Genomic DNA, 23,466 nt, shown 5'->3' on the forward strand with positions numbered 1-23,466 from the left:
GGATGATCATAAATGCCCCCTAGCAATTTAGCTGTGTTCCTTCTAATTCTGGAAGGCTTTACTTGGCCCTATCTCCACATCAGGGCACAACATTTTCTAAGCTAGACATGAACCCCTCTGGTGATTGCATGCTGCGAGACTGCACAATATAAGCTGAATCATTACTATTTATAAGCAATCTTCCACGTTGAGTCCTAGTAGGCTACTTAGTTCACTTCTCTCCCTAGGAGATAACCAAATTGTCTCCAACCAGCATTTTTTGGGGGGGGGGGGGGAGGGAGGGTCTTTCCAGGCAACAATTATGTAGAAGTGGTAGGAGTCAGATAGTGCTATCAACACACCTAAACACACCCCCCAAATGGGGAGGCATCTGGACTTCTGGATGCCTTTAGGATGTGTAAGCTCCTATAAGGTTTTGTACTTTGACTCAAGATCATATTTGGCCAAGGCTCTTTCCTGCTTGACTTCTGAAGGCTAGCAAAGAACAAATAGAAACTTTACATAATCCAGAATACAACAGATGGTTCTGTTTTATTTTAGAAATAATTTATTGTGCTTTATTCCAATTATAAAAGTAGTACATGCTAATTACAGACAATTTGATAAATACAGAACAGCATAAATAAAAATATAGAAATCATTTCCAACAAGAGATATCTCCACAAACATTTGGAAAGTTATTTTCTTCTATGCTTTCTCGTTACAAGCAATGAATATGTATATATGTATGTGTGTGTGTGTGTATATATATATATATTTTTTTTTTAAGGAACCTCCAGTGAGTGTGTGTGTGTGTGTGTGTGTGTGTATTCCCTTGAACAGAACTGGATAGTACTGCTTAAATTTTGTTTCCCTTTTTGTTTTTTTTCAGAATATAAAAATGAAAGATACTTGCAGTAACTATTTTTAACTTTACAGAGATGTATGAGGTCTAAAGTGAAAGTTCCCACAACTGCATTCTTTGGACACAACTGGCATCAACCAATTTAATGGATTCCTTGAGAACATATACTTACATGTGTCTAATGTATTTATTAAACAACATTTTTTTTTTTTAAGTAGGCTCCATACCCAGCGCAGAGCCCAATGCAGGCTCAGACTCACAACTGTGAGATCAAGACCTGAGCCAAGATAGAGTCAGCCACTCAATTGACTGAAGCCATGCAGGTGGTCCTTAAACAACATTTTAAATTCATTTTAATTATAACTAAATTACCATGACCTTAATATCCTTCAAAATATCATTTTATAACTATGTAACATTCAAAATTATTATGTTGAACCACTCCCTTATTATTAGGGGTTCAAATTTTTAATTGCACAGAATGCAATGAACATACATAATTTATTGTAAGGATTTCCTATTTCCTGATAAAATCCTACAAGTGAAATTACTGGACCAAGAGCTGTATGTATATTATCAGGACCTGATGTATAACATCAATCTACCTTCCAAAAAGGTTATACACTCAGTAGTTATGCATGGGTGCCTTTTTTTTTTTTTTAAAGGTTTTATTTATCTGAGACAGAGAGCGAGAGGGAGAACACAAGCAGAGGTGAGCAGGACAGGGAGAAGCAGGCTCCCTGCTGGACAGGGAGAAGCAGGACAAGGGGGGCTCGCTCCCAGGACCCTGGGATCATGACCTGAGCCTAAGGCAGATGCTTAACAACTGAGCCACCCAGGCGCCCGGAGGATGCCTAATTTTTTTATTTCTATATATTTTTTAATTTTAAAAGGCTCAGAGGTGGGGGCGCCTGGGTGGCTTAGTCTGTTGAGCTTGAGACTTGATCTCAGCTCAGGTCTTGATCCCAGGGTCCTGAGTTCAAGCCCCACCTTGGACTCCACGCTGGGCTTGAGCCTACTTAAAAAAAAAAAAAAAAGGCCTCAGAGGTGGTATAACTACAAAGCAACTACTGTACCTTCAGATTAAATGTTTAGTTTTATTCTCTTGCTATTGCTAGCATTAATGGAGTTCTTGCTTGTTTGTTTATTTAAAGTTTATTTGTTTTAGTAATCGCTGCACCCAACGTGGGGTCCAAGCTCACAACCCGGAGATCTAAGAGTCATCCATGACTGAGCCAGCCAGGCGCCCCTAGAGTTTGTTTTTCACAAGTTTCAGACCTGCCCCCCAACATTTATTATAAACATTTTCAGATATACAAAAAGGCTGAAAGAATGGTACACTGAACATACTGAACGCACCGTCTAGATTCTACACGTGACATTCCGCTGTATTTGCTTTTGCGTATCTGCCCACGCATCAATCCACAGAGATTTCTTTTTTTTTTTCCCCAGAGGTTTCATTTTTAATATACAAGCTCTTTTTAGATGTCTATTTTTGTAACGTCCCCAGGTTCAGTGCCCTGAACTGTGGGAGGTAAATGTGAAGCAGTGCCAAGATGGCAGTCTCCCTGAGCTCCTGAGAGGCTCGGCCCACAGGGTGGGGGCACGGCTTCAGGTTCTAACCCTGACCCCACTATAAGACCTCAGTTTTCTCACCTGTAATATCGGAATCCCATCATCTTTGGTGAGGATTAAAAGCACAAATAGTGGGAGGCACTCTATAGCGACAGCTGAGATAGCTGAGACTCTTTTACTTCCTCCTAGTCTCCCCTGAATGCCAAGCCCAAGTTCTGGAGGCCATCTCAGGCCCCTCACGCCCAGCTTTAGTCCACCTTAGACCCTCAGTTCTAAGCGATTGTAAAATGGGGGCAGGGTCGCCCAGAGGGCTACTGACCTGAGTCTGAGGGCCGCGACAGCCCCACCCAGCCCACCATCCGGGACTCCTTCAGGCCTGGCTCCCTCCCTCCCGCGCCCCGCACGCAGAGTTACAGCCCGCGGGGCCCACACTGGCCACTACCCGCGTCACCTCAGGGAGTGCTCACAAAAGCCTGTGAGGTAGACAGCGCTACGAAGGCAGAAAACTAGAGGCCCAGGAGGCCCGAGTCACTTTTCCATGTCCCGGCCACTTGTCCATGAAGCCGGCGAGGGAACTGCCTTCAGAGAATTCTGGAAATCGAACCCAATTCTCCCGACTCCAAGCTCTCCCTCTCTTTGCCCCCGGGCCCGCACGCACCTACAGGGGGCGCCGGCCGGCACGCACGCGCAGTCATCGCAGCCGCGTCCCCTTTAAGACGATTCCTTTTGCTTCCTCCGACCCCTTCACTTCCGCTCCGCCGTTCCCACAATGCAGTGCGGCTGAGCGCCTCGGAGCCCGCGGGGACGCTGCGGGGGGACCCCGGCTGAGGCGGCGGCGGCGACGTGGGCTGCGGCGGGCCCGCGGCGTCGGGCGGTGCGGATGTCGGGCTGGGCGGACGAACGCGGCGGCGAGGGAGACGGGCGTATCTACGTGGGGAACCTTCCGACCGACGTGCGCGAGAAGGACCTGGAGGACCTGTTCTACAAGTACGGCCGCATCCGCGAGATCGAGCTCAAGAACCGGCACGGCCTCGTGCCCTTCGCCTTCGTGCGCTTCGAGGACCCCCGGTGAGGCCCCGCTCCGCCCGCCCGCCTGAGGCCGCGGGTCCCGGCCTTCCCTCCTCCCTCTCCCCTCCGGGGCCTCCCCTCCCCCCCTCCGCGCAGACCCCTCACGGCGCCCCCGGGTGGAGGATGAGGCCTCCTCTCACCGCAGGCTCCGGCCGTTCCTTGCTCCGTCGTCACTTCCTCTAGGATTATTTCTTTTTTTTTTTTACTTTACTTAAAAACACAAAAGCTGGGCGTTTGGAGGGCTCCAGCCCGCCCAGACCGGTCTCGGGGATGGTCCATACGATCATCCTCTCCCTCACGGCTGGAGAGGCACCCTTCAGGGGAAGCGGCCCGGAACCATCCGGGAGAGGACTCGGTGAGGAGCAGAAGTGGCCATTCGCCCCTCCCTGCCCACCCCTCCCCCCAGCCAGAACTCGCCGTTAGGGGGGAACACACTGCGGGGCTGTGGTCGCCTTTGGAGGTCGTAAAGGGGTCTCTGTGATGGAACAGATCTCTATCCGCGCGCGCCCCGCCCTGCAAGGCCACGACCTCGTCCTTATAAAAGCACCAGGGATATGGAAAAACTTCTAAAACGGTCTGAGGGGGTCTCTGATTTCACGCCACTCCTCTAACGAGGGAGGCACCGCTAGATGCTTAGGGCCCCAAGCATTTGGAAGCTCTCGATCCCTAAACTGGCTCAAAGGGCTCTTTGTGATTTTGCAAACTTTGTCGACCTTGCAGCCAGAAAAGGCCTGGGAACTTTCAAAACTGCGGTTGATGGTTCTTAGAAGCCGCCGCATGGACTGGTCACTGCACTTGGGGTAAATAAGAGCACACTCTCTTTTCTAGCAGTGACCCAGGGAATGCTTTACCTAGTTTGCGCCCCGCAGGCTTCACTACAAGGACTGTCCATAGGGTGTCTTGCCTACCTGGTGTGGTGGTATAGGCCAAGGAGGGCATCTGAGGACAGGGAGGTAGGAAGCACCTTGAGGCTTTGATGACTGACAAAGCTCATTCTTAGCGCCTTGCCATTTCCCTCAAAAACGGAAGTAGGTATTTTCACACCTAAACTGGAGAAGGTTGCACTGTAACCTTCTGTAACACTTCCAGTGTGTTTTTTGAACATTCACCACATGTCAAGTACCACTTCAGTATTTTCAACAACCTACAAAAGAGGTAGCGTTAGCCACATTTTACAAATGAAGAAACTGAGGATTTAAAGTTGCTGATAAAAGAGAATGCTAGTAAGGGATCAAGGTAGGATTTGAACCCCCTATGCTGCTCTTTAAAACACAAACAGTGTATGATATGCTACATTGTCATCTCTTCCCTCCTTTCTTCCGTAATAGAAAAGCTGTCTTTTAATATCACTAGATGCCAAGTTTCTAGCAAAGCACTGCACACATAGTATCATATTTAATCCTTACAATAACCCTGTGAGGTAGACATATTACTCACATTTAAGAGATGTGAAAATTATATAAGCATTTATCCAAAGATGGCTTCTAGTCAGTAGCAGAAAAAGGGTTTGAACTTGTCAATCAGTATTCAAAATCTGCACTTCAACCCTAGCAGTTCTGCCTCTCCTTCACTTCATTGTAAATATAGCCAGGGTTGCACTGGTCGTGGCCCTCATTGCTTTTAACCTTGTGACTAGAATCTTGATAAGCAATTATGTGCCTGTGACAACTGAATGATGCCTTCATTAGTACATCTTTGGCTCTGCTTGTCCATCTAAGCTCTGAGGCCATTCTTTCTCCAATCCAATACTGGAGAACCACCTTGGTTCTCCTAGAGCCCTAGGGAAGACTGAAAGTAACTTCATGGAATATTTCCTCTTTTGGCAGAACTGTACCCAGAGAGTGGTCTTCACAACTTAAGTTTTCCAAACCGTGATGAAAAGGTACACTAGAGTTGCGAATTTCTCACAAAACACAAAGCATCTGTCTTTTGAGCCTGATTTCTTTTTTTTTTTCTTTTGAAGAGTTAATTTTTTGTTTTTTTGAAGATTTTATTCATTTATTTGACAGACACAGCAAGAAAGGGAACACAAGCAGGGGAAGCGGGAGAGTGAAAAGCATGCTCCCCGCCAAACAGGGAGCCTGATGTGGGGCTCGATCCCAGGACCCTGGGATCATGACCTGAGCTGAAGGCGGACACTTAATGACTGAGCCACCCAGGCGCCCCTGATTTCTTTTTAAATGAATTTTTCTTTCTAGAGACTTAATGGTACTAGGCCTTGTTGAAGAATATTAAAGGACTAGTGTGTGCTGGGCATTTTGAGAAACTGCTCACGGGGTTAGAGAAATAAATATACTGGTGAAATCATATCCTCTGTCAGCTTTTTTTTTTTTCTAAATTAGTCCTCTTATAAGTCATCTATTTACCCCTTTATTATCATTCCATACCTAGAAAACCGTGTGTGTGACAGTTGTAAAGTTTAATTTTAATATCATGAAAGGTCTTCACACAAAACCAGTAGTGTATCAAGACTTTTATTTTTCTGACTCCAGGTTTCCCTTTTATACTTGTTCCTCAGGTCCCTCACTGGGAAGTCAGCCTCCTGAGCAGCACTAACTCCAAACCTTTCTTTGCAGAGATGCTGAAGATGCAATTTATGGAAGGAATGGTTATGATTATGGCCAGTGTCGGCTTCGTGTGGAGTTCCCCAGGACTTATGGCGGTCGGGGTGGGTGGCCCCGTGGTGGGAGGAATGGTCCTCCTACAAGAAGATCTGATTTCCGAGTTCTTGTTTCAGGTATGTTCCTTTAAAACTGAATGAGATGATGCATGTAAAATACTTAGCACACAGTCTGGCCTCCAAGAAACGTTAGTTGTTACTCTTCAGTGCATGGGACATGTGGGGCTTTCTTTTCAATAGCCTGTGCAGTCGGAAGACCTGCCGTCTTGCCACTGAGGCAGGTATCTTGCAAATGAAACTGCAGTGGTAGTGTAGCCTTGGTAGAACATCAACTTGCTTCTTATAAAGTTTTCTAGTGTTGAGAGGGAAGATGAGGGCAAAACCCTGTGAGCTAGAATTCTATAGAGATGTTTTCTTTTGTAATGTACTTGGTATCAGACTTGGTAGACATTCAAGGAACCAGATTTGAACTACTGCCTAGCCTTGGATGCTGGAAAAGGCCAGATTTTGGTGGTGGCTTTGGAATTATATAAAAAAGAAAACAAAAAACTTGGAGTTTTAGGGGTTGTACTGCAGAATACAGAATGAAATGTCTAGTGTTGACAAGTGATGAAATGCCAAGCTCAGACGTTTATGCATCTTTTCAAAATACTAAAACAGTGGTAAAGACCTGGGGCCTTCTGCACATTGCAGGGGCATTTTAGGACCATGGTGGAGTGAAATGTATTGAGAAACCTGGCACTTTCTTAGATGTGAATGTCACACAGTTACAGCAGACCCCCATGGTACTTCGGAGTGATCCTCTCAGTATCTGCCTATCTTGTGTCCCTTTGTAATTTTTTAACCCCAGAACTCTATTCCCTCCTTCAGGATGTCATACATATCTTTTTTTCTCTCCATGCTGCTCTGAAATCCTGCTTAGAAAACTATTAGGAAATGGCTGCAATCCTGAGCTGTGAGCGGTAAACACAGCCTTTGAGAGCAGGAGCACATTTCCCTTTCATGACATCAGGTAGGGTTGTATAATTCCCGACTAGTTGTAGCGTCTGAGTCTTACCTTTTCCCCCACTGTATTGAAGAATGTTGGTGATCTTTTGAAAGGTACTTTGTTTAGTTTGTTAGTCATTGACACCTACAAGAAAACAAACTTTAGATTTTTGTTGTGTTGTCACCTTCGGCTACGCCTTGGTTACTTTCATTGGATAGTTTCAAAATTCCCATGTCCACGGGCGCCTGGGTGGCTCAGTTGGTTAAGCAACTGCCTTCGGCTCAAGTAATGATCCCGGAGTCCTGGGATTGAGTCCCACATCGGGCTCCCGGCTCAGCGCGGAGCCTGCTTCTCCCTCTGACCCTCTCCCCTCTCATGCTGTTTCTCTCTCTCTCTTTCTCTCAAATAAATAAATAAATAAAATCTTTAAAAAAAAAACAAAATTCCCATGTCCTGAGAACCCAGTCAAGCAAGAGATAATTGGTACTGATAAATTTCATAATGGAGAAAATTAGAACTCAAAGTCTTGGGAGCTTGATATTAAATACGAAGGCTAAAGAAAGGCTATGAATTCTCAGAGATATTAAATCTGTAATGGGGTGGACTTCTTGCTCTGTTGGAAGAGCTTGGTCTCTGGAAGATTAGCCTAGGACCAGCTTCTTATGGTGATTTACCACACATACTTTAGTACTCTTCGCTGGTTTTATGCCCCTTACGATTTGTGATTTGGGGATCCTCAGGATTGTAAAGTAATGATTGATGAAAAAGGGAACCTAGGTATTGCTGGCTCTTAACAGGTCGGTTAACATGGCTGAAGGATATGGCCTTTTATGTTGTCCATGCCTAGGACTTCCGCCATCAGGCAGCTGGCAGGACCTGAAGGATCACATGCGAGAAGCTGGGGATGTCTGTTATGCAGATGTGCAGAAGGATGGAATGGGGATGGTTGAATATCTCAGAAAAGAAGACATGGAATACGCCCTGCGTAAACTGGATGACACCAAATTCCGCTCTCATGAGGTGAGTTCCCACCTTCTTTTGAGCTTGCACCTAAGCCACTCCACCTGAAGCTGACCTAGCAGAAGTAGGAACAGGCCATGTGTTTGCCATTTTATGACCTCACAGTACCATTAAAGATCTATCTTAAGTAGATGAAGCCAAGGAATTCATCATGCCCAAACCCTTCAGGGTCATGACAGAGAGGAGTCTGTAGTCATAGTGTTTTTAACCTGGAGAGAATACTGGTGCAGTCTGTCATAATGTGGTGAGCTATTCTGTGATACCATCCCTTTCACAACTGGCTTAATCTGTTATGTACTTCTGTGAACCTAATTATTATGGTTGTCTCTCCTCTGGGTCTAGTCTGGGCTCTGCAAGCCAACCTCATCATCTCAGCTCTCCTAAGGTACTGCTGTTGTGCCAAGTTATCACTTCATTTTTCCTTTCCCAGAGTAATGCATTTTCTTACAATCACCTTATCCTCAGGACTTAGTTCTTGATGTCTTTCCTTTCACGAAGGCAGCCGCTGCTTTAGATCTCTCAATTTGATTCACATGCTGACTGTCCCTTTGATATCACTGAGATAAGACAGCAGACCCAACTGGACATTGCTTTTTCTGGTTATCTTGTCTTGACTTACTATGGGGTTTAGCTATGTCTGGGGTCCATTTATTTCTCTAAGGATTCATATAGTTCCCTAATTGTATGACTTGGAAAGTACACAGCTTAACAGTGCTTTTGCTCAGACTGAATTTGGAGCAGAAACAAAACAGGATCTGGTCGTCAGTTATACTGCAAAGCAGGGCCTCAGTAAGGATAAATCTAATTACTGACTTCACCTAGGGACTTCTGTGTCCGACTTCTTTCATCCTAGCATTTTTTTTTTTTTTCTTAAAGATTTTATTTATTTATTTGAGACAGAGAGAATGAGAGGCAGAGAGCACGAGAGGGAGGAGGGTCAGAGGGAGAAGCAGACTCCCCACCGAGCAGGGAGCCCGATGCGGGACTCGATCCTGGGACTCCAGGATCATGACCCGAGCCGAAGGCAGTCGCCTAACCAACTGAGCCACCCAGGCGCCCCCATCCTAGCATTTTTAGATCCTCTGAGAGTGTTGGCTGAGGGCAAAGGGCACAGGCCAGCCTGGACATGACTCCTCTGCCATTTAATAATTTTTTAGCTGAGCTATGCTCTGAACCTTGATTCCTTGATATGCAGAATAGGAACAATAATAGCACTGTCTTGTAAGACTTGCCAAAAAGCTAACTTACGAAGATAACTGAGTATCTAACCCAGATCCTGACACCTGAGAAGTGTTGAATACAGGTTAGCTTCTTCCATAGGTATTTATCCAAAGATGCATATATGAAGTGGCAGAGGATTGAATTTTATGACCTCTGAGATCCTTTCTAGTTCTTAGATTCAGGGGTCAGTGGCAGTAATTCAGGTATGTTAACAGTAGTGGCTAGTATTTGAGCATTTACCACATGTGAAGTTGCCATTTATTATTTGTGTCACACTGGAACAGATAAGAACATTGTTTTCCTCATTCTTGAAATGAGCTGGTAAGCATATCTACCTCATAGCATTATTGTGAGGGTTTAATGAGATAACATCATGCCAGAAAAACAGTAAGTGCTCAGTACTTAATTATTATTGTTAGGTAGCCATGTTAGGTATTAGTGTGCTGTATTCTTCTGGGTCTTATTTTTTCCTGTACTCTTTATGTTTGAATTGCAGGGTGAAACTTCCTACATCCGAGTTTATCCAGAGAGAAGCACCAGCTATGGCTACTCACGGTCTCGGTCTGGGTCAAGGGGCCGTGACTCTCCATACCAAAGCAGGGGTTCCCCACACTACTTCTCTCCTTTCAGGCCCTACTGAGACAGGTGATGGGAAATTTTTCTTTATTTTTTAGGTGAACTGAGCTGCTTTGTGCTCAGAATCTACATTCCAGATTGATGATTTAGTGTCTTAGGAAATTTTTTTAATTTTTTTTTAAGGAAATAAAATACATAATTTCTACCAGGGCCATATTGGCAGTGAAGCATTTTAAACTGCAGAAATTGTGGTTTTGGTTCAGAAATAAGTTGTATATTTTTCACCCCTGATTATGGGAAAAAAATCAGTGCTGTGTCTTTGTGGGTTGCTCTACTATGGAGATCAGCAGTTACTGTGACTGAGTCGGCCCATTCTGTTTAGAAATATATTTTAAACGTTTAGTAATTGATATGTGTGGTTGTCCTTGATTAAGTTAATAGATTTCACCAAACAGGCACACTGATTAAAAAGAAAAAAGTAATTGAGTTGTAGTAGCAGCAGCTTATACCCAGTTGGTAAGGAGCAGAAGTGGATAACTATTTGGGGACAAAGATAGTTGCTATGTTGGTGGTTTGAGAATTTCAATCCCAAGAGTTGCTTCAGGATTATCTTATAATTCAAGGCCAAGCTTATAAATAAAGCTGCCTTAAAGAAGAAGGGAGCATTTAAGATAGGGCAAAGAAATGGAAAGAATAAAACAAGACTTTTTAAAGTTGGCAGCAGCATAAAGATCATTGGAAGATTTTAAAACCAAATGTGGCAGTTTGAGGGGGGGGGGAATCTCTTTAAATTTTGGTTCTATCACTTCTTTCCGTAAATCTGTTTCATTTATCCTTGGTATCTGAACTTTCTTAAAACACAAAACCAAAAAACTCCACTATCTTGGATTCTACTCAATTCAGTAACCATGGTGGGGGTGGGGAAGTTACTTTTTTTCCAGGCCTGGGCTTTTTAAAAAAAGCCACTTTATTGAAGTATGATTGACATGTAAAAAGTTGTACTTAATCTATACAACTCTGTGAGTTTGGGGTTAAGTGTGTATCCATGAAAGAATCACCACCATCAAGGCTATAAACATATCCATCACCTCCCAAAGTTGCTTCCCTACTCCTTTAAGATTTATTTGTGGTAAGAACATTTAATACAAAATCTACCCTCTTGGCAAATTTTTAGTGTACAGTACTGTTAGCTATCCCAGGGCTATTTCTGACATAGGTTCTTTTCAGAAAAACTGTAGCTGTGGCTAGCATCCTTTTTGCATGTGATCACTTTGTGGGATGGTGGATGATTGTAGGTTAGGAGCTCACAAGCTGTAGAGTCTACTTTGAATACTCTTAACACTTTAGGAGAAAGTTAGCCTTCTGCTGGGAACAAACAGAGTGGGTACCCAGGAACAAATCTGAATTTGGTAAAGATACAAGGTTTCTTGGATTGACAGAAACAGCAACTAAAAAGTACAACACCCGTTGTCACATAGTGATCAGATGCACTGTCTAATAGTTACATCAATAGAAAAATTCACTTAAGTGCAGTTTGGTAGATAGTCTCTAGAGGAGATAAAGGAGGATGACATCTTAAATACTGAACAGTCTGTGAATAAATACCTGGAAAGTAACAATACCTCTTCCAGTAGCAGTAGGAACTCACTGCCTTGTTTTGGCTAGATTATTTCCCAATTTTGTCTTCAGAGAGTTATTAAAAAATACTTAACCATCAGTTTTTTTCAGGTGACTGAAGAAAGTTGGAACATTACTGTTCACAGTAACGAAATACTATCTTTGGGCTTCCACGTGTTCACAGGGTACCCATTCCCAGAATAGCTACTCAGTTGTGTGAAAAAGGCTCTTGTTCATCCTGCTTTGGCAAAGAGATATTACCTGTTTGAAAACAGTAACAAAAAAGAATGTTATAGCTGAGTCTGCTTCCCAGCTGGTTCTACTGAGCTAACTTATCACTTGGTTTGTGATGAAAAATAAGCAATGCAAATAAGTGTAGCTACTATCCTGTTTTTCTGAGTGTCTGAAAGAGTAACACTTGTAAGTGAAGCCTAATAAATGCACACTTTTCAATAAGGAGCAGAGACAGTTTAGCCAGTTCTATGCATATAGGAGTGGAAGGAAAGACTAATGATTGTGAATTCACTTTGTCTCAAGAAGCAAAGTCTGACACAAAGTTCTTTTTGACAAATAGCATATGTGATCAATGGCTATGTTTGCTAAAATAGTGACAACTATCAGATTCTGAGAGAGATCATAAAATCTTTTTTCTCTTCCCAGTTAATTTGAGGTGGTTTAGTGAATCAGAGGCATGATTTAGAGTCGAGTCCACAATTTTCTAAGCTTTCTTTCCCATTCTTGCTTTAAGCAAAGCTTTCCTTTAATTGGCTGGTCTTGGTCATAGAGGTAACCCCTGAAGGGGCTGGGGGACTGGTGTTTGTCTGTGAGGCTAGTTAGAATGGTTCTCTGAGATGATCGGAACCTGAAGCTGGTACTTGGAAAACCAGCTACCTGAGTGCTCAAGCTAGTCCCATTCCCAAATATCCAGAAGGGTGCAGCAGGTGTCTGCAGAGGAGATTAAAAAGTTCAACCCACCCAAGACTCTGGATTTTAGTATTAGCCCAGAGTTATTTTAAGTTTTTATTTAAAATAGTCACAGTAAATTTTAAAGATGCAAATCTCAACACCAAGGTTGCAAAATGATGGCTCAGAGGATGCATCTGGCTTGCAGGTATGTTTTATTTACATGGTATTTATTTTTTTTTTTAAATCTTTGAATTAGTTCCCATACTTAAAATTTGGGAAATACCACACACACATGAAAATGCCAGATGTCCAGGTTCTCGGGGAAAATGGGCTCACATTACTGCCTGGCACTGAATGAGAAGCAGTGAGTGTTAGTTGCCCCTTCAGGCAGAGCTTGAGCTCCGGATTTGACACCATATACACACCTCCCCGCCCCAGTCCTGTTTTGCACATTCCTATTACAGACTGGCCCCTAGAGGTGCATGTGACCCCTCCAGTCTACTGCCACCACCTACACTTTTTTTTCACTGTTAATATATGTGGGGTTTTTCATTCCACTTTTATTGAGATATCATTGAGATACATTGTCTAAGTTTAAGTTGTACAACCCAATGATTTGATATATATATATGTATAGCAAAATGGATTAGTTAACATCCATCATCTCACATAGTTACAACTTTTTCCTTGTGATAAGAACTTTTAAGATCTCTCGTAGCAACTTTCAAATACAGAATACAATATTGTTAACTACAGTCATTCTGCTGTATGCTGAAGTTTGTACCTTTTGACCACCTTCACGTAATTCCCACTTTATACTTCTTAAAGTACTTTCATGTAGCAAATTCGGACTGTACAGCTCCTACTATATTCTTAGTTCACCTGAGGGACAATCTGTTAATAAGCCACTTTGGGGAACACATACCTGGGGGGGCCACAAAATACTCCTCCACAACTCGATGGGCATTTTGTAGTAGTACTTCAGCACAGTTGCCTTCTACCACATTGTCAGATCTCAAGTATAGACATCTACAAAACCAGAAGCTCAAGGTTACCTTCTCAGAGAACAGGCTTCTATAGCATGGGTGGAGAGGGTCAAGAATGGGAGAAAATGGAGCAGCATATTCTTGAGTTATGGTCACTACTCAAAGATGGAGGAGCTATTGTCAATAGTCGACCAAATAACAATCTACAGTTTATAGATTCTCAACCACTCAATGAGGTAAGTGGTAATTACTCCTGAGGACTGGTATGTTCAACAGATATTTCTGCATGATTACCATGGGTAAGTTGCTTTTGGTGGAGACAGGTAAGGCAATTACAGTATGATGTGTTTAAGTCTAATAGGTAAGCAGAGCTTGCCAAGGGAGTAGAAAGGGGCACCTAAACCAGCCTGGGTGAGGAACGGGTACTCAGAATAGGTGATGTCACTGCTAAAGGATGAGCAAGAAACTGATGGATTGGTGGGATGGGAAATGGACTTCCAGGCAGGTGAAAGAAACTTGCTCAAGAGTGGATAAGTGACTTAGACAGTAGGTCCCAAGTGACGGGACTGGAATTGGCACAGTTCTTGTGCCCCTAACATGAGCTGTTTTTTCACAGCAGCCACCTTCAGGGACATGGAGGTGCCTGCCCTTGCATAGCTGAAGAATATTCCACTATTCTCTCGGCCTGGTGGCTTCATTAAAATGTCCAGATGACAAACTAGTGAAACCAAACAGAGGTTGAACATATCTATGGGGCTTCACTGCTGTTTCAAGGTTTAAAAGTGCATGGCAAGATATCTGAGCCTGCTTCCAGATACTTGGGCTGAAAAATAAGCAGTCTGCTCAATCACTGATAGGGGAGCAGCCAAGCTCTTCTGCTTTGAGCCAGACAGACTGAGGGCTAAACCTAATGGGACAAAAGGGCAAGGATGTGACATGAACATCCAGGCAAAGGCTACAGAGGGTGAAGTTGTCATGATAAGATTCTTTTAGGAAAGGACTTGTTCTGTTTCTTTTGTGGCACCCACCCTAGGGCTAGATACAAAAGCACTCATGGTACGCACTGTAGAGAGCTGCAGTCTATTCCAGGATCTGGCACGCTTAACTCTGTGGCCTTGGACAAGTATGGATCTTCCCAGACCTTAACTTTCTTGCCAAAAAAGTAAAGGTTGCACTTTTTTTTCTTTTCTTTTTAAACCATATGGGGGCCTATGAGAACTTGGAGAACAAAATAAAAATCCTCTGTAAAGGTGACCATTGGACCTTCTGGAGTTTGTATTTCTGTTGGGTGGTATAATGAAATGGCTAAGAGCTTGGGCTCCTGAGTCACAGATAAATTCAAATCTTAGTACCACACATGGCACGTGTGCAAGTTACTTACCCTCTCCATGTACCTGTTTCCTTATTTGTGGAATGCTTCCTAAAACTGCTGGGAAGAGTAAATGTTAAAGAAGATCTGATAATTCTCAGGACCTGCATTCTCACTGCAGTAAGAGGTGGGTGCTGAATAGCACCTGCTCCTTTCAGAAAGAGTTAGTGCACCTGGGCACACCTCAGTCACCTCTCCTCATTCAGAGTATACCTCCACACTTAACCTGCCGTAAGCACACAATACCTGCCTAGCCCCTACATACCAGAGGAGTGTTCCTGGCGCTTGGAGAGTTTGATGCAGTGAGACTCTACTACCACCAACAGGTGGTTAAAAGCTACTGCTTCTCCACAGATGTAATAGCAGATGATTTATTCACTCATTTGATAATCAGGTTTCCTATGTAAGTAATGTTTTCCAGAAAAAATTCACTCCCTTAAATGCCACACATTTTCACCTAGTTATACTGTTTATGATGGAGTTGTTTGCAGAAGAAACTCACACCTTCCTATTTTCATAATCATAGGCTACTGAACCCAGCGTCTCTGTGAGCGTGGCACATCAGTGGTTCACGTGGCAAGTTGCTTAACTTTTCTTGACCTCAGAATCATGCATAAAACTCCAAACTGGACCAGGTGCCTATCAGTTGCTGACTGACTAAATGTCTATCTCACTTCCTCTTTCTCAGGGTTCTACAAGAGAATTTAGCCCAAGTACTATAGGACACCCATTTTGATAATAAATCGACTATGGACGGGCGCCTGGGTGGCTCAGTTGGTTAAGCGACTGCCTTCGGCTCAGGTCATGATCCTGGAGTCCCTGGATCGAGTCCCACATCGGGCTCCCTGCTCGGCAAGGAGTCTGCTTCTCCCTCTGACCTACCCCCTCTCGTGCTCTCTCATTCTCTCTCAAATAAGTAAAATCTTAAAAAATAAAATAAATCAACTATGGACTAATATAATTATGGGATAGATAATAAAATACGGGCTAATATTAATTATATACTATCCTGGGAAGCATTGAAAAAAATCATTTGAATCTTTATGTGTTCTGGTTCAGATGAAATCCTGGTTGAGAAAGGCTCACAAAGCACTTTAACCAGTAACTGTGGGAAATGCTAATAAAAAGCAATTTAATGGAAAGCACTATGGCAGCACCGGAGAAACGCCGTTCTTTATTGGCCCTTAGACCAGATAGAACCACTCTGCTGCTGGTGTCAGGCTGCCAGGAGTCATTTCTCTGGGCACCACTCTATTTCCATCTACAAGCCTTTTCCCTCCTTCCTAATTAATTTCTAGTTTGATGCAGACTGGAATGAGAATCAATTTGGCTAAGAATTTTTGGTTCAAATAAGATTCTGAGGGACATCCTAAGCACTGAAGAAGTATTTGGCTGCAGTCAGAGATGTCATCATCTGAGTCAGTCTCTGGAGATGGGAGAAAATAAAGGTTCTCGGGGTTGACTTTTATTTATTTTTAAAGATTTTATTTATCTGACAGCACAAAGAGGGAGAAGCGGGTTCCCTGCCAAGCAAGGAGCCCGATGGTGGCTCGATCCCAGGACCCCGGGATCATGACCTGAGCCTAAGGCAGACACTTAACTGAGCCACCCAGCCGCCCTAGGGGTTGACTTTTAGACGGCATATCTAAAATTTATTTTTTATTTGTCAGAGAGAGCGAGAGCACGCGCACACAAGCAGGCAAAGGGAGAAGCAGGCTCCCTGCTGAGCAAGGAGCCCGATGTGGAACTAGACCCCAGGACCCTGGGATCATGACCTGAGCTGAAGGCAGACACTTAACTGACTGAGCCACCAGGTGTCCCTTGGACGGCATATCTAGAAGTATATTTGAGAACTGAGGCTCTGAATTTCAAGTTCTGGATTCTCTTACTACACATGGGAAACTCTGGGGCATGTTACATAAGCTTTCTGTGCCTCAGTTTCTTCATCTATAAAGGAGATACTAGTATCTACCTCCCAGGGTTGTATGTGATAATTCAGACAATGCATATAAAATCTTAGCGCCTGACACATAAAGGCACTAAATGCTTTTTAGCTAAAACCAAAGGATAGGGTATTAATGTGCCAAGAGCTTTCTTTCTTTTTTTTTTTTTTTTTTAAAGATTTTTATTTATTTTGACAGCGAGAGAGGGAACACAAGCAGGGGGGAATGGAAGAGGGAGAAGCAGGCTTCTCACCGAGAAGGGAGCCCGACGCGGGGCTCGATCCCAGGACCCCGGGATCATGACCTGAGCCGAAGGCAGATGCTCAACGACTGAGCCACCCAGGCGCCCCGTGCCAAGAGCTTTCTAATAGCCAGTCAGCGCTTTTACACCTAGTGTGGGCTAAAACGGTTTAACACTTGTCTTAACTGGGTTCCATTTCAAACATGATTCAGTGAGGCAATATGTTCAAAAAACAAAGTCCTACAAGTGCTACATCTCTAAAATGGAATAATTAAACTGGTTTCCAAGTTTATGGCAAGACTGCAGATCAATGAATATGAAGTCACTATTCCAGCTACCAGATCCAAATCCCTCTTCATCTTTTTCACAAACTATTCCCTGAGTAATAGTTGCATTTCTTTACAGTTTCCCTCTACACGATCTGGGAAATTCTGTCTCCTCTTTGTGCTTCTATTCCCTCCTTTCCCAAAGATATTAATGAAGAACATTCAGTGGGGTGCCTGGGTAGTGCAGTTGGCTAAGTGCCTGACTATTGGCTTTAGCTCAGGTCGTAATCTCAGGCTCATGAGATCGAGGCCCCCATTGGGCTCTATGTTCAGTGCGGAGTCTGCTTGAGACTCTTGCTCCCTCTTGCTCTGCCCCCCCCCTTCTCTCTCTCAAATAAAATCTTTAAAGAACATTCAACAAACATTTACTGAGTGCTAGGTGTTAGATACTGAGCATATGATGAGTAATAACAGATATGCTCCCTGGAACATGGATGAGCAGTAGGAGAGGGACAGGGAAATATTACTCAGATACGGGATGCCTGGCTGGCTCACTCAGTAGAGCATCCAACTTTTGATCTCGGGGTCATGAATTCAAGCCCTACATTGGGTGTACAGATTACCTAGGAAAATAAATAAATATATAAATAAATAGTACTCAGATGTATAAACACATGTAAAATTACAGCTCTATTGAATACCATGAGAGAGCCACAGGTCCTGAAATGGAGCCTGACTTGCTAGAGAAGAATCTGAGGAAGAGGCAGTTGAAATCTGAAGAAAGAAAAAGTAGGCAAAAAAGAGTAGTGGCTGGGATGAGGTAGGGGATTCTAAGAAGGAAATAGAATGGAGAGCTCGAGGAATTGAAAGTTACAGCCCTATCCCGGAGGTGGGCAGGGGCTAGGTTAAATGATGCTTTGTAGGTTATGGTAGAGCTTTTGTCTTTATCCTAAAGAACACTGGAGAGCCACCTGAAGAGCCTGGGTAGGAGAATAACCTCAAATTTCTATTTTGGGGGTGCCTGGGTGGCTCAGTCATTAAGTGTCTGTCTTCGGCTCAGGTCATGATCCCAGGGTCCTGGGATTGAGCCCCGCATCAGGCTCCTGCTCAGTGGGGAGTATGCTTCTCCCTCTCCCACTCCCCCTGCTTGTGTTCCCTTTCTCGCTGTCTCTCTCTCTCAAATGAATAATAAATAAATCTTTTAGGGGCGCCTGGGTGGCTCAGTCGTTAAGCATCTGCCTTCAGCTCGGGTCATGATCCCAGGGTCCTGGGATCGAGCCCCACATCGGGCTCCCTGCTCTGCGGGAAGCCTGCTTCTCCCTCTCCCACTCCCCCTGCTTGTGTTCCCTCTCTCGCTGTGTCTCTGTCAAATAAATAAAATCTTTAAAAAAAAAAAAAAACTTTAAAAAAAATTTCTATTTCGAAGTGCTATGTAATTTTGGGGAAACACTGACTTATGTAGATTTGAGCATCAGATTACAAAATAGAGAAAGGATGTGAAGGAATCAAAGACTGGAGGTGAGAATGGGAGGCTAGCAAGCACTTTACACAGAGGTTATGGTTACAGATAGGTCTGGTTCTCCTAATTGGTGCAAATGGCAGCTAATCTTTTTTGCTCCCATCTATATTAAGAATATTTTGTTTTTAAGTTTTTTTTTTTTTTTAAGTAGGCTCCATGCCCAGCATGGAGCCCAATGTGGGGCTCAAACTCATAACCCTGAGATCAAGACCTGAGCCAAAGTCAAAAGTTGGACACCTAACTGACTGAGCCACCCAGGCATCCTAAGAGTGTATTTTTTTTTTAATCCCATCAAGGGGGCACCTGGGTGACTCAGCTGAATGTTCGACTCTTGGTTTCAGCTCAGGTCACGATCTCAGGTTCTGGGATCGAGCGGAGAATTGGGCTCCCCACTCAGCGAGGAGTCTGCTTGTCTCCCTCTCTCAGATCCTCTCCCTCTCTCTCTGATCCTTCCCCTGCACACTGCACTGCACTCTCTCTCAAATTAAAAAATCTTTTTAAAAAAACCCCATCAAGAAAAGGGTAGGACAGAGTTGTAGACTGCCTCCGTCTTTAAGAGCCACATACCCATCCTTCCCAAGAAACTGTAGTCCTAACCAGCAAACAAGTCTGCTTTTCAGAAAAGAGCATTTTCTTTAAAAATGTATTAAGAGGGGCGCCTGGGTGGCTCAGTTGGTTAGGCGACTGCCTTCGGCTCAGGTCATGATCCTGGAGTCCCTGGATCAAGTCCCGCATCGGGCTTCCTGCTCTGCAGGGAGTCTGCTTCTCCCTCTGACCCTCCCCCCTCTTGTGCTCTCTTTCTCTCTCTCTCTCAAATAATAAAATCTTTAAAAATATATAAATTAAAAAAAAATGTATTAAGATTTCGGGACGCCTGGGTGGCTCAGTTGGTTAATCATCTGCCTTCGGCTCAGGTCATGATCCCAGGGTCCTGGGATTGAGACCCGCATTGGGCTCCCTGCTTAGCGGGGAGCCTGCTTCTCCCTCTGCCTGCCTCTTCCCCTGCTTGTGCCCGCTCTCTCTCCGACAAATAAAATCTTTAAAAAATTAAAAATGTATTAAGATTTGGCAAGAATTGGTAGAAGGGGGGAGAGGCTGTACATCCTTTTAGTATAATATTCACAAACTGCTTTGTCAAAGACCTGCTCCTCCCTATTGCACTACACTACGTCACTTTTTGTGTTACTACTATGCTCCTTTAGGCATTTGTGTTTTGGCCCTCAGTATAAGATGAAAAGTTAGAACTTCTCTCTGTCTGCATTTCCACTTTCTTTTAAAACATTATTGTTACAGTTTCTTGCATGCTCTGAGGGAACAAAACAAAACTTAATGCATATACCAGAATATGTCAAACAGGTAACACATTAAAGTATTGATAATCCCATACACAATGTTCTGAACTTTGCCTTTTTTATTAAATATATCTTTTCATATCAGCATAGTTGTTTCATTACATTTATTTATTTATTTTAATGGGGGGATATAATGTATCCTAAGTTTTTTTGTTTTTTTTTTTTGACAGACACGGCGAGAGAGGGAACACAAGCAGGGGGAGTGGGAGAGGGAGAACAGGCTTCCCACAGAGCAGGGAGTCCGATGCGGGGCTTGATCCCAGGACCCTGGGATCACAACCTGAGATGAAGGCAAACGCCTAACAACTGAACCACCCAGGCGCCCCAGTTGTTTCATTATTTTTAAACAACTGTCAAATATTCCATTGTATGATGATGTATTTAGCCATGAAGGACACTTAGACTGTTTCTGTTTTTTGTTTCTTGGGGTTCAAAAAAATTTTTTTTAATTTAAGTAAACTCTACCCCCAACTGGGGCTGGAACTCATGACCTGGAGAGCACAGCATGCTTTATGGACTGAGCCAGCCAGGTGCCCCTTGTTAGCGAGTTTGTTGTTGTTGTTTTGTATTATAAACAGGTTTGGATACCGTGAACACTCGTGCATACATCTTGATGCACTTTTACAGATGTTTCCACAGGGAACCACTAGGTCAGAAGATATGTACAGGCCATATTTTGAGACAGGAATCCAACAAGTAGGCAAGTCAAACATGAGCTCACATTCTATTAACAAGAGACAAATCACCAGAAATAAGATAATCAAGAAATAGAAGAAAATCCAACAAGATCAGGAGTAGGTGACTGTTAAGGGAGAAGATACTTGGAGGAGATAAACTAAGACCTGCCAAGGAAACAGGCTGTCCGAGGAAAGGGGAATAGCAAACGCAAAGATCCTAGACAAGAAACAATTTATCATGCTGGAGAAACAGTAAGAAAGCTAATGTAGCTGGAGTAAAAAGAGCAGTATGCCCGAGTGGTAGGCAGGGACTCTGTGAAGCAGGGCCTCAGAGGCGATGATTAGCAGTTCGGACACGGTTCCTAGTTACACTGGGAGGCCAAGGGGACTTTAAACGGAGTGACAGGATCCATAATGAACAAAGGAAAGCATGAAAACACTTACCCGCGGGGTGACCGTGGGCAAGTTCTTGCATCTCGCTAAAGCTCTTTTCCCTTCTGTGAAAGGACACACTAATCATCGCCACCTCAAATGGCTGCGAAAGCGCCACAGGCAAGGCTTGGGGGTGCGCAGCCGCGAGTGTTTACCTGTCCTCCAATACTGATTCCATGGGCTCCACGCCGTCCGTGTCCACGGCGCGGAGCCGGTCGGCAAAGGCGATGGTTTTCTCCAACCGTGCCACGGCCTCCTGGCTGCCGAAGTCCACAAGCGCTAGACGCTCCAGGTGTTCGATCACCTCGGCCGTGACACTGCCACTACGCTGGGGGGATGAGGCGGAGAATAGGGGTCACGGGTGGGGCCTGCTCCGCCTCCTGACCTGCTTCACCACCCGCTTAGACGCCCCCGGACTTTACCTGAGGATCCGCCTTGGAGGTTAAGCCCCGGCGCCAGCCCACCCAGGACCGAAGGCCCAGCCTCACCGCCCGCGCCCGCATTTCTCTCTTCAGCCGCCGTAGTGCGTCCTCGCGTAAAGCCGACGACGCACTTAAGAGTGACGACATCAGAGCGCGCCGCTACTGCCGCCGCCGCCATGAATAGCGTAGGGGAGGCCTGCACCGACATGAAGCGCGAGTACGACCAGTGCTTTAATCGCTGGTTTGCCGAGAAGTTCCTCAAGGGGGACGGCTCCGGGGACCCGTGCACCGACCTCTTCAAGCGCTATCAGCAGTGTGTTCAGGTGAGCCCTTAGGTGGCCAGAGCCCTTTCGTCTCTACCCCCCGCCCCTGCTTGTCTCTGCGGTGTCCCCGCCACACGCGTAGTATTTCGCGGAGGTTGGGATGGGGAGGGTGAAGAAAAGCCTCAGTGAGGACAGTGGCCGGAGCTCTTTCCCCACCATCACCACCAAGGCTGCCCGGTATCTCTCTGAATGACAAAGTTAAATATTTTTACAATGCTTTACATTTTACCGAGCACAGAAACATCCTTTGGTTCATTTGGTGCTCCTCCTAAACTCGTAAAGTGGGCATAGTTGTTTGTATTTTATACATGGAACGTTCCCCAAATAGGAAGTGATTAGTTCAAGTTCACCAGAATCGTTTCCTTGATTTTTGCGGTGGTGCACTATTCCACTATTATTGTTGGGGGGCGAAGAGGGGTGTTAGTCTCTCTGGCGTATTAGACATGAGGGTCTCATTTTGTTGTTGTTGTTATAATTCCTTCTTTGGCTTGCTGTATCTCTCAACCCGCTAGGAAATTTTCATTCTAGTTCAATGAATGTGAAACTGCTTTGGATTTTAAGAACCGCACTGGACACAACACTCCCAATTAGTTAAAACATCCTCAGGGTAATTCCAAATTGCTATCTTTATCCCATTTATAGATAGGAAAGTGAGGCTTGCTCAAGGTCACATAGCCACCAAGTCCTGGAACTCAGATTTGAATTTGTGTCTGTCATAACAGAGTGGAGATACTGTTTAAATTCCACATCTGAAACACTGACAATTCCTCACAACTCCTTTCCAGTCTCTCTCTCTGGTCTTACATTTAATTTCTCTGTAATGGTACTCAGGTGAAAAAAAATAGTAGTCAAGTACAGTACAGTAAAAAAAGTACAACCCAGTCATGGTTGGGTGTTCTCTTGGTCTGATCTGATTTACTTTTGTACTATCATAGTTACAAAGTTTGGTCCTTAAGCTTCACATAGACCTGTGTCATGTGTTTTCTTCTCCATCAGAAAGCAATAAAGGAGAAAGAGATTCCCATTGAAGGACTGGAATTCATGGGCCATGGCAAAGAAAAGCCTGAAAGCTCTTCTTGACCTTGACAGTCACCTTGAAAATAGACTCCTCCAATCAGGAAATTGAGGACACTGGATTTCGACAATTAAGGCTGTGAAAATAGCCATCGATTTGATGAGTTTAGGAGGGAGGAGTTTTCTTTCCTCCTTGATTTCCTCTCACTTGTAAAAGATGATGAACCATCACTCTTTGCTATGAGATGATTTCTCACTTGCTCTGGCATCTTGCAGGAACTCCATGTACTTAAACTGAATGACTTCTTGGGATTATGGTTGCAATACTTGGTCTGGGATCAGCTTTAAATATCCTTTGTATGTAAATACTGATAAACTTGTCAGGATGATCAGGGTTGCCTGACCTCTTGAGTTTTGCTGCAAAGGACATTAGGTACATTGTACTAGGGTTATTATTCATGGAAACAATTGGTAACGATCTCTCTTT

General features: G+C 44.1%; 3 protein-coding genes across 4 annotated transcripts; 2 read left to right on the plus strand and 1 right to left on the minus strand.

Moving 5' to 3' along the window:
- Positions 1-266: 266 nt before the first annotated feature.
- Positions 267-21,757, minus strand: GATC (glutamyl-tRNA amidotransferase subunit C). 2 transcript variants are annotated; one of them, XM_081802069.1, is made up of 6 exons: positions 21,643-21,757; positions 21,376-21,548; positions 13,361-13,464; positions 7,165-11,790; positions 1,101-6,459; positions 267-1,063 (listed from the first exon to the last, which is right to left on the minus strand). In XM_081802069.1, the coding sequence occupies exons 1-4, from the start codon at positions 21,721-21,723 to the stop codon at positions 11,738-11,740; spliced, it is 411 nt and encodes a 136-aa protein (XP_081658195.1). In that variant the 5' UTR covers positions 21,724-21,757; the 3' UTR covers positions 267-1,063; positions 1,101-6,459; positions 7,165-11,737. The 2 variants fall into 2 exon arrangements, with proteins under 2 accessions (XP_081658195.1, XP_006745374.1); XM_006745311.3 differs by having other exon boundaries at positions 1,101-11,790.
- Positions 3,254-10,318, plus strand: SRSF9 (serine and arginine rich splicing factor 9). Its single transcript, XM_006745312.3, has 4 exons — positions 3,254-3,487; positions 6,064-6,224; positions 7,943-8,115; positions 9,833-10,318. The coding sequence occupies exons 1-4, from the start codon at positions 3,300-3,302 to the stop codon at positions 9,974-9,976; spliced, it is 666 nt and encodes a 221-aa protein (XP_006745375.1). The 5' UTR covers positions 3,254-3,299; the 3' UTR covers positions 9,977-10,318.
- A 61-nt stretch (positions 21,758-21,818) lies between the features above and the next one.
- Positions 21,819-23,458, plus strand: TRIAP1 (TP53 regulated inhibitor of apoptosis 1). The gene is made up of 2 exons (XM_006745310.3): positions 21,819-21,965; positions 22,962-23,458. Exons 1-2 carry the CDS (start codon positions 21,819-21,821, stop codon positions 23,043-23,045), a joined length of 231 nt encoding a protein of 76 aa, XP_006745373.1. The 3' UTR covers positions 23,046-23,458.
- The last annotated feature ends 8 nt before the right edge of the window (positions 23,459-23,466 follow it).

Source organism: Leptonychotes weddellii, chromosome 13 (assembly GCF_054177405.1).
Source record: "Leptonychotes weddellii isolate Sample4059 chromosome 13, ASM5417740v2, whole genome shotgun sequence".
Classification (NCBI taxonomy): domain Eukaryota; kingdom Metazoa; phylum Chordata; class Mammalia; order Carnivora; family Phocidae; genus Leptonychotes; species Leptonychotes weddellii.

Coding starts and splice junctions, on each gene's coding strand:
- SRSF9 (XM_006745312.3), top strand. CDS start 3,300: ATGTCGGGCTGGGCGGACGAACGCGGCGGCGAGGGAGACGGGCGTATC. Junction 3,488..6,063: donor GTGCGCTTCGAGGACCCCCG/GTGAGGCCCCGC, acceptor CTTTCTTTGCAG/AGATGCTGAAGATGCAATTT. Junction 6,225..7,942: donor TTTCCGAGTTCTTGTTTCAG/GTATGTTCCTTT, acceptor GTCCATGCCTAG/GACTTCCGCCATCAGGCAGC.
- GATC (XM_081802069.1), bottom strand. CDS start 21,723: ATGCGGGCGCGGGCGGTGAGGCTGGGCCTTCGGTCCTGGGTGGGCTGG. Junction 21,549..21,642: donor CCTCCAAGGCGGATCCTCAG/GTAAAGTCCGGG, acceptor TCATCCCCCCAG/CGTAGTGGCAGTGTCACGGC. Junction 11,791..13,360: donor GTATTTTGTGGCCCCCCCAG/GTATGTGTTCCC, acceptor GTTTTCAAACAG/GTAATATCTCTTTGCCAAAG.
- TRIAP1 (XM_006745310.3), top strand. CDS start 21,819: ATGAATAGCGTAGGGGAGGCCTGCACCGACATGAAGCGCGAGTACGAC. Junction 21,966..22,961: donor GCTATCAGCAGTGTGTTCAG/GTGAGCCCTTAG, acceptor CTTCTCCATCAG/AAAGCAATAAAGGAGAAAGA.